Source organism: Stegostoma tigrinum, chromosome 16, assembly GCF_030684315.1.
Source record: "Stegostoma tigrinum isolate sSteTig4 chromosome 16, sSteTig4.hap1, whole genome shotgun sequence".
In the NCBI taxonomy this organism is placed as follows: domain Eukaryota; kingdom Metazoa; phylum Chordata; class Chondrichthyes; order Orectolobiformes; family Stegostomatidae; genus Stegostoma; species Stegostoma tigrinum.
The window spans coordinates 45785932-45801484 of record NC_081369.1 but is presented as its reverse complement, the minus strand read 5'-3'; the positions used below and the strand labels follow the sequence as shown (position 1 = coordinate 45801484).

At 41.0% G+C, this 15553-nt stretch overlaps 1 protein-coding gene across 1 annotated transcript in view; it reads right to left on the bottom strand.

Annotated features, from left to right (window-relative positions):
- gan (gigaxonin) overlaps positions 1–15553 on the bottom strand; it is an 88994-nt gene that overhangs the window by 47145 nt on the left and 26296 nt on the right. The window contains exons 4-6 of the mRNA XM_059651741.1: positions 11282–11496; positions 8043–8164; positions 620–732 (exon numbers count right to left, since the gene is read on the bottom strand). Coding sequence (XP_059507724.1) covers positions 620–732; positions 8043–8164; positions 11282–11496 — 450 coding nt within the window. The remainder of the gene's footprint in view (positions 1–619; positions 733–8042; positions 8165–11281; positions 11497–15553) is intronic.

Genomic DNA, 15553 nt, shown 5'->3' with positions numbered 1-15553 from the left:
TTATATGGGAAAGAGAAGGAGGCACTTGGAATTTGAGTTGAGTGTTTAGGGTGGCAAAAGATACTCTGGTTACACCGGGCTCACAAGAAATCGCACTGATGTGCATGTTGGAAATCTTTTGGTCGGAGGCTGATGTGGCTTCAGTGAAGGCCAGTCAAGGAGGTTCAAAACACTATGATCACGGTCACACAAATGTTCTTGGTTCCAAGATAACAAAGTGTGGAGCTGGATGAACACAGTAGGCCAAGCAGCATCTTAGCTGCTTGATCTGCTGTGTTCGCCCAGCTCCACGCTGTGTTATCTCGGATTCTCCAGCATCTGCAGTTCCCATTAGCTCTGTTCTTAGTTCCAGTAGTTTTGTCAATTTGGGGTGAGCAATTGAAACTTATTAACTGACAAGAGTAACTGTTAGGTTCTGAATAAAGAAATGCAGATCCTTAACGCTGTTAGGCTCGCCAAATTTACTGCTGGTGTTTCTTTTTTAAAACCTATTTCGCAAAATTGGTACAGCTGAAATACAGTAACTTTCAATTCAATTAAAATAAACCAATATTAAATGTATTTCGGTGAATAATGAGCCTAGACAATTTAGAAGAATGTTCAGAATGCAGACACTTACCTCATTCATTGGAGGAATGGGACTCCAGCAGTTAGTATCAGAGTCATATTTCTCGCCTGAACTTAAAGTCTCTTTGTCTGAACCCTGTCCACCCAACACAAAGAGGAAGCCCTCTACAGGGAAGGAGAAAAACAATATTGTTTTTCTGAATTCTATCCTTTTTCTTGAAATAGCATTGTCATAGCATTCATTTTTTATATGAAATTTTGAAGTCAGCAAAGACTTGGAATTGAACAGTTCAAGCCTTCAGAATGCTGCTTGAATATTCCTTGCACAAAGAAGGAAGATATACTTGAACAGCAAGAAAATTACACAGAAAACATAATTTAAAAAAAGGAACAGGAGAATGCAATTTGGCCAATCAAGCCTGCTCCACCATTCATCAAGGTTACATCTTTTCTGATTGTGGCCTTACTCTTCTTTGCTGCCCTTATAATTCTTGCCTCAAAATATCTAACCAGTCTTGAAAATATTCAATGACCAATTCACCACTGCTCTCTGGAGAAGAGAATTCCACAGAGCAACCGTGAAAAGAATGTTTCTCACCTTCATCTTAAATGGGAGTCTCCTTATTTTAAAATGTCTTTCTTAATTCTAGGCTCTCCCATGAGGGCAAACTTCTTCTAGCTCCCTCATATCTTATGTTCAATAAGGTCACTTCTCATTCTTCTAAACTCAAATGGGTACAGGCCAAACATTCTCGACTCACAAGACAACTCCTTCAACCCCCTAGAATCAGCAGAGTGAATTTGCTCTTAACTGCTTCCAATGTAATTAAACCTCCAGGATTTAAGGAGACCAAAACTGCACATAGTATCAAGAACCGTCTCAGACCTTGTACAGCAGTAGCAAGGACTTCTCTCCTTTAAACTTCATTCATTGTGCAATAAAAGGACAGCATTCCAGTTACCTTCCTAATTATTTGTCATAGCTGCATGCTAGCTTTTGTGATTTATGTACCAAGACACTTAAATCGTTCTGTAACATGTTTTTGCAGTCACTCTCTATTTAAATAATATTCTGCTCTCTTTTTAACACACCAAAATGGTAATGTTTCATTTTCCTACATTATACTTTAACTGCCATTTTTCCCAAATAACTTTTATTCCTTGGTAAATTCTCCTATATCTTCTTCACAATTTATTATCCTACTCTTGAGTCATCAGCAAATATAGTCACCATGTCCTTCATCCATACCATTAATACAGATTGTAGAGAGTGAAGGCACCAGTACAGATCCCTGTAACACTTCACTAATTGCACAATTTGCCGACCTGAAAACGACTCATTCTCTGTTTCCTGTTCGCTGGCCCAATCCTTTAACCATGCAAATCCAACACCATTTTAACAAATGCCTTTAGAAATCCAAAGACACTTCGACAAGTTCCAATAGAGGAAATACAGGCATTTTTCATACATCCTCAAAAAATTCTAATGCATTAGTCAAACACACTTTCCTTTTCAGAACACCATGCTGGCTCTCGCAGCGTATCTTAGCATTTTCTAAAAATCTCGCTGTTAAATTGTTGCTTCATTTGGAAGCATGAATTATATACCAGGTAGACAAACGCTGTGTGAGACCAGGAACACTTCATTTACAATGCTCACAGCTCCACAACTGGTTCAAGACTTGACCTAAGCACTGCCCTCCAGGTCACCTGACTTGCTCTCAAAGAAGCAGCACCCTCAGCTACATTTATAACATCTCCCCCTCTATTCTAAAAATACCCATTAATAAACATATAGACAACAACTATAATTATTATATAAGCATTCCAGTTACCATATATACATCAGGAAAATATACTAACAAAAACACAGGAAAAGAAAATGACCCTTCCGTAGTTACACCAACGTGATCAGTCTCTTGGGGAATGGAGATTCCGGGAAGACTTCCCATCTCAGGAACTTTTTCTAGCGTTGTTCCCCCCCCCCCCCAACCCCCGCCAGGCTTCAGGGAGCTTCAGTGGTACGTCCTTGACTGATTGGCTGTTGTAGCCCTGTGTCACTGCTGTGACCAACGCTGGTTCAGAAACCCCTAGCTCCATCTTGGTATTCAGAAGGTCCTCCCCTCGTGGGTTAGGTGCAGTGACTAGCTGGTCTGCATATCTCCTCCAGACCAGTTCATCCCTATTCTGTACCATGTAGGACAAGTGGTCCTGTTTCAGCCACCACCACTGGGATCCAAATTTCCCCAGATATATAATTCTGGGCCATTACAGTCTCCACTCTTTGGAATATCCTCGACCTCAAGTTTCCCACCCTTACAGCCATCTGCCCTTCTTGATTTCACTCTACCACCTCTCTGGCCTCACCTGGCTGCAGCTAGTCTATCATGGTTCTCAGCTGGCAGTTGTACATTCAGGACGCTGGCCAATACTGGCTTGTCATGTGGGGCATATTCTTGTACATACTGAGGAACTTACTGAGTTGCTGCCTTAGCAACCCCTCCCCTTGTGAAAGGCCTGCTTCAAGGTTTGTACAATTGTCCCCACCTGGCCGTTTTTCACAGAGCGAAATGGAACCAATCTCACGTGTCTGGGTCTGCAATTTTCCAGGTATACTTTGAAAATTCGAGTCACAAGCCATCATCATTCATGACTTGATCAGGGTTCCCAACCCTAGCAAGTATTTTATCCAGTCAGTCTATTGCAGCTTCCACAGTTACTGACTTCATGGTCAGCAACTCAAGCCACTTGGAGTAGGCATCGATGACCACTAGTAGCATCTGTCCCTCTACTGCTCTCAAAATTGATATGAATTCATTGCCATGGTGTTGGAGGTCATTCCCATAGGGGAAGGGGTGTTAACGGTAGTGCCTTTGTTCCAAATGCTCAGGATTCACATGATCCCGCTTTTCCCTCAATCTGGAGGTTTCAGCCTCCAAAAATGGGTCCTGGCTATCTCCTTCATTCACACCACACTCGGGTGCCCTTGTCCCGCACTCTTCTTGTCAACAGGGGAGGAATACAACTCTCATTCCCCACATTAAACACAGAGCCAATCCAAACAACTCCCAGCTCCTGGACAGTTAAGGGTGTATTTCTGGGTGATTTCATGACTGGTTTTCCCTTTCAGGACTAAGTCCACCTCTCAGCTCAAAACCAAGTCATTCCAAGTAGAATTCTGCACTGGATCTGCTGACATTGGCACCTTGCCATCCTGCAAAAAGTACATTTTCAGGTTCGAATCGGGAAAAATCTTCATTCATCAGCAGTGACAGCTTTGACAGGGCATGTGCATTGCCATATTTCTCCATCTGTTGATATTTGATCACATATGATTAGGCAGACAGAGCCAGTGTCCATTTCTGTAGGCGTGTTGCCGCCATTGTCGGTACCCCCATATATGGGCCAAAAATGAAAGTTAGATGTCTGGTTGGTCAGTAGCACGAAATGCCTCCTGTAAAAGGAAATGGGTGAACTACTTAACGTGGAACATGATGCTCAATCCTTCTTTTTCAACTTGAGTATACTTCTCCCTTAGTGACTTTGATGTGATGGGCCTTCCCTGCCCACTTGGTAAAATGTGTGAAAGTGCAATGTCAACCATATAATGCAAGGTGTCACATGCTAACTGCTGTGGCAACTTTGGGTCAAAATGTGTTAACACTTACTAAGGCTTGCTTCACCTCTCAGTAGGCCACCTCACATTCCTGGGTCTATTTCCAGGGCCACTCTTTTCCTAGCAACCAATGCAGAGGTTTCTAGATCAAACACAAACTTGCCATAGTAATTTACAAGTCCCAAGTACAATCTCAGTTGAGCAACATTCTCTTTCTAGAGGCCTTCGTGATAGCCACCATCTTCTCAGGAGCCTTGTATTGTCCCTCGCCGTCAAATACATAGCCCAAATGCACTGTGGAGTCTCAAACAAAATAAAAAAAACTTGTACTTCTATCTTTTTACTTGGAAGCCATCCTCCTGCAATCTTTTTAAGAGTCCCTTCTGAATCTTTCAAATGCTCCTACTCAGAGGATCCAGTCAAAGTATCCAGACAACACTGTACACTTGGCAAGCAACTTAATATCTGGTCCACGGTCCTCTGGAACACTGACATGATGCCCAAACAAAGTCGCTTGTAGCAGAAAAGTCCTGTGCATCACTATCAGCAGCAGTGGCTGATACTCTTTCATGACCAACACCTCCCCGCCGCTGGCCCTGGCTTTGCAGATAGGCCTGTGATTGATTCAGTTTGGAAAATTTCTTTTCCCTTGCCATTCCACTGAATATGCCTGCTGAGAGTGGAAGCTGGTGCTGATCCATATTTAGAGCTGGGCTTACTGTGACCTTAAAGTCCACACATATTCTCACCAGGTCATCTGTTTTTAAGACCAGCATGATGGGAGTGGCCCATTCACTGGTAGTTACTGGTTCCAACGGTCCCAGAATGACCAGTCATTCTCTTTAGGCCAGACGGTGATTGGTATTGGACATGCCTTCAGATTTCCAAGACGAGGCTCTGGCTTGAGCTGTAATTCAATTTTGATTCCTCTAATTTCCTCTGAAGATTTCTTGTAATTTGTTCAGGATTTCTTACAAACTCATGATTGAGTGAATCAGCCATGTCCCAGCTCAACCTTAATTTTTGTAACCAGGAGTGTCCAAATAATGCAGAGTATTTGCCTTTTACTATGTAAAGTGGCAACTCTGCACGCTGGTCCCTTAACTAAACGTTCACCGGTACGTAGCCCTTCAGTTTCACTACCTGTTGCATGCATGTCCATTGCACAATCTAGGCAGACATCAAAATGGTAGTGCTCTCAACTTCTCCCTATAGTGTGATTTTGGAATCAGGGACAATACTGTGTAAAGCTCAACTGAGTCCTGATGAAGGGTGTAAACCCAAACCATCATCAACTCTCCAGCTCCCTTGATGCTGCCTGACCTGCTGTGTTCCTCCACCGTATTGACTCTGACTCCAGCATCAGCAGTTCTTGCTATCTCCAAGTGACTGGAATCAGGGACACCGATGCACCTCTACCTACTTCCAGTTTTACAGTCTTCTCCTCTACTTTGGGAAGAACCCAGAAATGTTCAGTTTCACCCATACCAACTAGGGTAATTACCCAAAACTGCCGACTCTGAGCCTTGTGCTTCTCTCGCAGACCTAGGTGACTCTCTGTCTGGCAGCATGTACCTTTTTCCTTATTTTCAGGATTGTTTGTTGCTGACTCCCCTTTCTCTTGTTTGGGTTGTAGCTGACAATTTCAGGCAATAATGACCAATTTGCTTACACCTGAGTCACTGGGCTTCTCAAGTCCAACACACTGGCTCCTTGTGGGCACTCTAGCCATATCAGCATCATTCTACTACAAATACTGCACTCTGCTGAGATTCCACTACTTATTGCACCCAGGGCGTCAACAGCCAACTGGGTTGCTTTGCTGGTATCCAACTCCATCAAGGCAGCAATTTCAAAAGTTGTCTTGAAACCCACATCTCTCCTTGCTAGTAGCTTCCATTGGATGACTTCATTTTGGAGGCCACAAACCATATGATCCTGTAAGCATCTTGGAAAAATCCTCTTAACTTGCAATGTTCCTCTAACCTCTTTAAAGCTGGCTAAAATTTTGGCTGATGGACTCTCCTTTGTGCTAGACTCATCTGTAAAGATAGAAATGTTCTGAAATAATTAGCAGCTTGGGTGCAAAATAATTTACGAATAATTTGCTTGGCTTTCTCCACGGGTTTCTGTGGTTGCACTAGATTCCTTAGAATCATGAAGGTCTTGTTCCCGACGCTACTTAAAAAAAATCTAGTAAGATGATGCCCTCAGCCACTCTGTTCATTTTTAAGAGCAAATTAAAGCTTTCCATGTATATGTATGAAGTCCAATTTTCTGGATCTTCATCAAATATTACCATTCCCCCACATTAGCTCATCACTTCGTTTTCCCACCAACAGGATATTTTTCTGCCATTCACTCTAGTAGAGATTTGCTGCCCAAGTCCCCTCGCAACCACCCTCCGTGAGCTGCTCTCAGCCGTGCCGCGGGGAGTACCTTCTTTCCTGGTGTCAATAGCAGCCAAAGTTCCTTTGTGACTGCTTCCCTTAACATTACACCTTGCCATTTCTAAAGTTCACATGATATCTCCAGAAAGGAAAAAAAGTGTTTGCACAAAGTGCATGGGCCAATCCCACTCTTGTCGCCAATTGTTTTCTCAGTGCTTCCTTTGGACCTAGCAATTATATACCATGCAGACCGACGGAAAATCTGAACAGGAATGCTTTATTGACCATGATCGCACATCCACAGTTGGTTCTAGACTGGACCCAAGCTCCGGTCCTCCAGATCACTTGACAGCTCCCTTAAGAAGGGCACAACTACATACAAAACACTTGTTACCATCATTTTAAGAATGGGTTCCAACATGTTTATCGATGATAGTTTTTAGGCTTACTGATCTATTGTGCCCCACTTTCTGACTTCCTCCCTTCTTGAACAGATGAGTTACTCGTGCACATTTCCAAACTGTTTGGAACATTCCAGGATCTAGGGAATTTGGTTAGATGATAAAGAACACATCCACTACTGGGGACAGAGCACAAATCTAAAATTAAAAGACTTATTTCAAAAAGTATGATTTAGACTTATGCGGTGAAGCTTGGGGGGGGGGGCGGTGGAGGGATTGTTGTTGATTTAATTTTCATTAAAGTACATTTTGTATATAAAATTATTCAAGAGGCCCAATGAAATTCCCATCCACAAACTAGGAAATTACTGGACCTGAAATCAGCCAAAACCACGCTTGCAGAGAGAAGGAAAAAAAAACCATTATGTTGACTTACATGGTTCAACTATTGGCAAGGCTACAACAGCAGTTTTTGACAGCATGCATCAATGGCCTAGCCAAATTCCAGACTGTGCAGCAGCTGTTTAGAGCTACTAACAGTTTTACAAAGTGAGGTTTCAAGGAGTGTTCAAATCAACTACTCCAAACCCTACACACTTGTAATGGGTATTAGATGACAATCTCTGCAAGTGGCTAAACATGGAGTATTTTTGGCTCATAGCAAAGAAAAACTCTAATTTATTCTTGCAACTTCAAGCAAGAACCTACAAATAAATTGTTTGTTATATTAAAATAATAGAAGTTACATCCAATACCTTAGGAAATTTAATACAGCTGAAAAGCTGCAAGCAGGATTCAATTTATATTTTTTTTATTGCTCAATCATCTGCCTTCTTAATTGCTTTAAAGCAAATAGAATATGCGAATCAAATTTGCACAGGCACTACACTTTCATAAGTACTTACTTCAGGGATTACATAGTAAACAATTATAGCGGTAGGCATAACACAGTGAATATTTTAAATTGTTAATTGATTAATAAATACCTGTATACAGTGCATGCTTAACTGAAGAAATCCCATGTTTGACAACTGTCTATGGTAAACTGTAAGTGAACCACATTCTTACCTGCTGACAATATGCCATGGTTAATGCGTGGAATACTCATTGGAGCCAATTCTATCCAAAGTTGTCTGTTACGGTCATATAATGGACACATGCACCGCATGACAGCTGTGGGCTTTCGTGTACTAATGAATAATGAAATATTAAATCAATACATGAACATATTTTAATTGTCAGAATTTGTTTTAAACAAAGACATACCATGTTCTAACAAGCCTGTCAGAAACAGTGATGGAAGCAGAATACGTGATACCATTTAGAGAGAACTGGAAGAATATTTGAAAAATAAAAACAAAAACGAACAGCAGCAGGATAGGACAGATAAAAATGGGTCAAAAACACTTTTTCCTGACAGTAGTCATACCGTAATGAATCAATGGCAGTCTCTGAGACTATAAAATTTTATAATTCTTCAATTGCTGAGCCATATGATCTCCTTTGCTCACCATTTCAAAACCATTCAACAATGCCCGTTTATTCGTAAACAATTTAAAATATTGATTTTTTTTGTTATTTTCTTTTATGAATTCACTAGATCATTCATCTTTTCTTTTAGGGAGTACGTAATTATTCCCCTTGTTTCTGTTCTGCTACTTTATCAATAGGGGGCGTAGGCTACAGAACAAGGTGGTGACATTGAACTTGTACTAGATACACGTTAGACCTCAGTTTGAGTACTGCGTACAGTTGCGAGCACCACATTATAGGAGAGATGTGAATGTATTGAGGGGGGTGGGAGGAGAGAGCGAGAGGAGTTGGGACGTCACATTACAGCTGTACGATGATAAGGCCACTTTTGGAATACTGTGTACAATTCTAGGTGTCTTGCCATACAAAAGACGTTAGTAAACTGGAAATGGTGCAGAAATTACTTACAAGAATGTTACCTAGGCTAGAAGGTTTGAGTCATAAGGAGAGGCTAGATAGGGTAGGACTCTTCTCCCTGGACCATAGAAGGCCTTATACAGGTTTATAAAATCATGAGCTGCATGGATAAAGTGAACAGCCAAGGTCGTTTCCTTAGATTAGGGGAGCCCAAAACTAGACGGCACACGTTTAAGGAGAGAGAAGGGCATGGACAAGTAGTGCCGAAGGGCCTGTTTCCGTGCTGTATGACTCTATATACTAAACAGTGTGAACTGACTTAGTTGTGCTCCAGAATTAATGCAAAATGGTCTTCAACAAAAAACTGGCTACATGGAATTCCACAGACACATGCCCATGTCGGACCATGTGTGCTATACTGTTAAACTATGCATCATTTCTACACATCAGTCAAAGGTCATAAAATGCCAGAGTGAGACAAGATAAAACGAGTAGTTGAAGAATTTGATTCAAAAGGGGAACTCCGCACATAGCTGGAATACAGGTGCTTTAAGTAAGTCAAGAAGCAGAGGCTTTTAAAAAATCAACTTAGTCAATAATGCAAAAGTATAGCTCTGTGACAAACACGTGCATGTGCCACGTGCAGGGGAAATCACGGATACTTCACATGATCTAGATAAGCATCTGCAGGATGTCTCACCTACTAGACAAACTTGAGCCATGGGTTTTGTGTGGTGGCAGAAAACTTTGTGGACTGCACATTCAGAGAGGTGATCACATTGCACAGTAACAGCATGTGAGCAGATAAGGAATGGGTGACCAGCAGGCAGTCAAAGGGGGGTAGGCAAGTAGTGCAAGAGTCGCCCGAGCTCCTGTTTGCCGATCAGTCTAGATACTGATGAAGGTGATGATTCTTTGGAAGAGCGTAGCAACAGCCAAGCCTGTGGCATCATAGGTGATCCAACCGTATACGGGGGGAGAATACGCAGGAGAGCTTATGGGCATTGTTGTGACCATGAACGTGACTCCAGATGGCACGTTGACTCTCTGATAACAAGGTCAAGGATGTCACAGACCAGCAGCGGAACATTCTTCTGAGAGAAGGTGGCTACCAGAGGACAAGGTCCAAGTTGATATAACAGCATTTGAGGGAAGAAAGATGTGGACTGGACAGTAGGAATTTGGGAAGCTTGACAGAAATTTAACAAGAAGCACTTGAAAAGTAGCAATTTCTGGATTAATTCCAGTGACATGTGAAAATGAGTCAATACATAGGAGGGTAAGGCAGATGAATGTGTGGCTCGAATGATGGTGCAGGAGAGCAGGCTTTCAATCAAGGGACTGTAGGACCAGTTCTGAATTGCAGCTGAACAGTGCAAGTTCTTTGTGGGGTGTTTGCTGTTTGTTTTAATATGAGGGGGGACGTGGCAGATTTTAAACTGATTTGACAGGTGTATGGGAACCAGGAGAGCATATTAAAAAGTAATATAGGGTTGACAAAATACACAGGGAGAGACAAGTAGAATTAGAATAGAGAATTGGACTAGGCTAATAGATGAATTTGCACAAAGGTAGAGAGAAATGCAGTTTAAAATCAGGAGTTCATAGAACGTATGTGAATGCAGAGTACAGTCAAAAATACCGATGCATTACACTTACAGATTACAATCTGGAATGATGATGATGTGCCACAGCAAAGACATGGCTGAAGGAAAACTAAGGCTGGATGTTAAATATTCTTGGTTACATGGTAGGAAATGAATGGAATGGAAAAAGACAGGAATTGGAAACAGAGATAGATGACATTATTGCTTCAGAAGACACTGTAGTGCTGCAAAAAGAGTGCCCTAAAAGGTTCACCTACAGAACTAATGACTTGGACAGAAGAAGGTCAAGTGCAAATCTCACAGGGGAGTTTCAAAACCAGAACAGGAATACGTAGATACAGTGAGAGCTGTTCCTCTCATTGAGGGATAAAGAATGACAGAGTATTGGGTAATTTGTAAAATAAGCAAATGCGAAGTGAGAAAAAGCTATCTTCATACAGCAAGTAGTTAGGATCTGGAAAAGGTCATCAGATGATTACTTAAATAGAAACCACATTCAGGGTTTATAGGGAAAAAGGCAGAAGAATAGAATTAGGTCATAACGCTCATTCAGAAAGCCAGAGCAGAGACAATGGCCCAAATGCCCTCCTTTGGCAATGTAATAATTCTGTGATGTTGTTTAAAATGCAGCTTACCACAACTTATCATATTTATGTCATTACATGTAAACAAAAAATTCTTTGGCAATTGCAAGACTGACAGGAGGGGGTGCAAGATGGGAAAAAAAAAGTGTTTGAGAATCACATAATAAGACACTTCATTGTTGCCTGAAAGTAGGCAGTTATTTTGAGCCGATCAGGCTGGACTCACCTCCTTTCTTCGCCTCCCACCGTCACTATACATTCAGAATACCCTCTAGGTTTGAAGGTAGCTAGCTGAGCCTCTCCTTCTCTTTGGCTGAGAGGAATATTGGTACACTCCTTGACAATTTCTCGTACCACAGGCTCATTCAACATTTGTTCCCTCAGATAACTAGGATCCAGGCCATTGACCCAAACCATAGACATCACATCTTTCATGTGAACCTAAAATGATTAGATATTTAATTATGAAAACATGTAAACGAATAATTATCTGCAAATTCCCAATTTCCAACAACCAGTCCCTCATTTTCCTGTTATTTCAGTAAAGATAAACAAGGTCAACATTTAGTCATTAAATTGTATTCAGCACATTTCAAATACAAAGGCCAAACTCTGACTCAGGAACAACCATCAACTAGAATGCCCTAACAAGAGAAAGAATTTCGCCAGAGTTTGGAAAAAAGCAAAGTAAACCAAGTGATGATATGTACCTGGAGGTGGTTAAGAAGCTTCAAATGACAAGTCTACAATTTTAGACTCTGTTAGTGACTCAGGCTGCATATTTTCCCAAAACAGGTTAACTGCATACAATAAACTAAACACATTAGGCCTAAAAAAAAAAAGGAGGCTAATAACCAATGCAGAAAGATAACCCAGGCAGTCTTCTGGGGTGCTGTACAGCTAACTGGCCACAGACGGTTCCAAGATTGGGGTAGATTTGGTTCCAATATTTCTTTGCTAAATGTTTCATCTTTACCCCAAAATGGTGCAGTCTATCCTGGTCTGGAGAGGTATTATTGGTCATTGGACGCCAAAAAAAACACAGGTGGTAGGGAGATAGGAGTAGTCATTTCTCATGTCCAAAGCTGCGTTCCAACTACTTTCAAACACAATGTAGTCACTCAACTGTCTGGGATGACAAAATAATTCAGAAGAAAGAAAACCATTTTAGAAATTAATGAATGATGTACTAAATTTTAAGTGCATGCTTATAGTTATCAACCAAAAATAGAATCCTCTTAGCCTGTACAGGTCATCAATAATGTGAAGGTTAATTTATATAAGAAACCACTTGAGAAAAGTGAGATAACAAAGTGTAGAGCTGGATGAACTTGGCCTGATGTACTCATCCAGCGCTACACTTTATTATCTTGGATTCTCAAGCATCTGCAGTTCCTATTACCACTTGAGAAAGGTAACAGCTTACAGCAAAGTTAAATCTTGGCATGAGTCGCCATCTTCAGTACAGGAAAGGTAATAGCTGATTACTGGAGATAGAAAAACAGCTACAACACAAACCAGACAATATCAAGTAACATATTTTTGCTGAGATTATCTGAGGCTGGAAATAAATTTTCAACTCCGGTATCAACATGATGTGGAATTAATTTTTCATAGTTATTCCGTACTATGCCTGCATCACAGTTATCTTTACTGAACTCAACAAAAAACAATCCTGCATATACAACATTGAAATTTCACATTAGACCTTGACATTTAAATTAAAACCTATATATACATAGGTTCTTGTAAAGTGCTAAATCTGGGTGTCACAAAATAGAATTAAGAAAATACATATCACTAATTTTCATATTTCAACAAGTACACTTTTACTTAGAACAAAAAATTCAAACATGTAGTGTATTTTTGATATTTAGTAACATCATTTAGTCGTAGAATGCTAATTAGAAAACTCACTGCTAATGTAATGATTTATAATACCATTGCTGGTTACTTTAAGTTATCACAGTTTTATTATGTGAATATATGCTAAGCTTAAGTATCATAGACCTAGCAGGAGTAAACAAAGAGTCAGTACGTTAACGTGCCGCTAAGTACCTTGATGTTGATATTCCTTTACTATATCCCGTTTCTGTACTAAATTTCTCATCCTGGTGTACGTGCCTATGCATGAGTGTGGGAGTTTCAAACATGCAGCACGGGGACAGCCCACTAGTCTATTCAGTTGGGAAGATTAAAGAGTGGTGGTGTATAGTGGTCTTCATGAGGGAAGGAAGGGAAAACAACTGAAAGACTGAAGCACATTTTACGCCAGACTTATTCATTAATAGATCATTGAATCCCCAGAGTGTGGAAATAGACCCTTCGGCCCAACAAGTCCACATCGCCTCTCAGTGCATCGTACCCAGACCCATCACTCATAACCCACCTAATCTACACATCCCTGGATACTATGGGGCAATTTAGCACGGCCAATCAATCCTAACCTGCACATCTTTGGACTGTGGGAGGAAACCGGAGCACCCAGAGGAAACACACGCAGACCGAGGATGGAATCGAACCCAGGTCCCAGGTCCCTGAGGCAGCAGTGTTAACCACTGAGCCACCATGTTCAAATTCATCCAATTTCAAAAAGATAGGTCCTGTGAATGCGATAAAGCTGAATTTCTGCATTTTAGTTTTGAAAGAATGCACAATAAGAAAGGTTCAGTCATCACTGCTGAGAACAATGTTTATTTGGTTACTTAAAATGGTGATTGAATACAACTGATACTTGAATGAACTATGAAGAAATATTTGCAAATAAAGATCAAATGGAATGTTACTTTTCCAAAAGCAAATGAGGTACTATTTTGAGGTTCTGAGGAAGGGTCACTTGATCCAAAACATTAACTCCAATTTCACTCCACAGATACCACCAGAACTGCTGAGCTTTTCCAGCAATTTCAGTTTTTGTTTCTGAGGTACTATTCAAACTGGTATTCAGATGTCTATAAAAATAGAAGGCTTGTTAAATCCACAACTCATCGAATGCTAAGGAATTTTTGTGTCTACTATTCAATTTGTAAAAGAACTAAGAAAACCTCAGGAGCTGCTCGGCCTGCTGTGTTCATCCAGCCTCACATTTTATTATCTTGGATTCTCCAGCATCTGCAGTTCCCATTATCACTAAGAAAACCGGATAGCTGAAAAAAAAACTCCTTAGCTAGGCTATCATTCCAGTGTAGTCCTGAGAAAGCAATGTACTTTCAGAGGGGCTGCCTTTCAGACGAGTAACTAAACATCCGATTGCATCAGTTTGCTGACTCAGACAGACAAAAAAAGATTCCAAGATACTCTTCCGAAGATCAGGGAAATAGTCACCCAACTCCTGGCCAATATTTATCTCTCCGTTACCAATAACACAGATTATCCAGCCACTATCACAGAGCTGTTCACAGAAGCTTGCTTTCTGCAAATGGCTGATCCTTTAGTCAAATGCCATACTCCAGCTATCTCCACATTTCTCTCCACACTTTCAGCCCCTAGGAAAGATGTATGTCTTTCTTAAATATATTCAGTGACTTGGCTCAACAGTCTTCTGTAGTAAAAAAAATTCCACTGGTTTACCACGCTCTGAATGAGGAGCTTTCTCACTGCAGTTCAAAATGGCTTACCATATATCCTGAGAGTGTGAGCCTTTGTTCTGGGCCAGCCTCAAACCTTCTTACAACGAAGACCAACACATCATTTGCCTTTGTAACTGTCTGCTGCAGCTGTATGCTAATTTGCAGTGGTCAATGTACAAGGACACACAGGTCTTTCTGTACATTAACATTTGCTAAACTATCATTCAATGAATTCGGCTCCAAAGTAGACAACTTCATACTTCGCCATTTTTTAATGCCGTGTATTTGCCGACTCAACTTGCCCAAATTGCCTCGAAGCCTCTTCATATTTCCCTCATCACCCATAATTCCAACTACTTTCAAGTCATTAGCAAACATGGAAATATTACATTTGATTCCCCCCTCCATGTAGGTTTCCTTAAAGCCCTCCGGTTTTAATAGACTCAATGACTAAATATGCACTGCACTCTGAGGCAGAGAATTTCAAAGCATCATAACCCTCCAAGCCTCAGTGAAGAAATTTCTTCTCATCTCCATCTTAAATGACCAACCTCAACTGCCATGAATGCCTTCTGCAACAGACTACAGTCAGCCTTCTCAACGCTTGGTGACTTTCAGGTTAAGCCACCAATAGTCATCTCTCTCAGAGAGCAGCTCTACAATGCATTTACGCTAGACTCTGCAGCTGGGGGAAAGAGCCTATTATAACACATACTTTGTGAAAAGCTTGAAATCTTATTGTTTTAACAATAACACTCAATCTTCTAAGCTCCAGAGTTTGCAGGCTAAAGACACTCAATTTCTCCCTATAGGCAACCCTCTCATTGTAGAACTAATCTTGTAAACACCAAGTGCACCCTCTCTGAGGTAATTCTGGTCTTCCTCAGGTGTGCTGAGCAAAACTGTACACAGTACTTGAAGTGCGATTT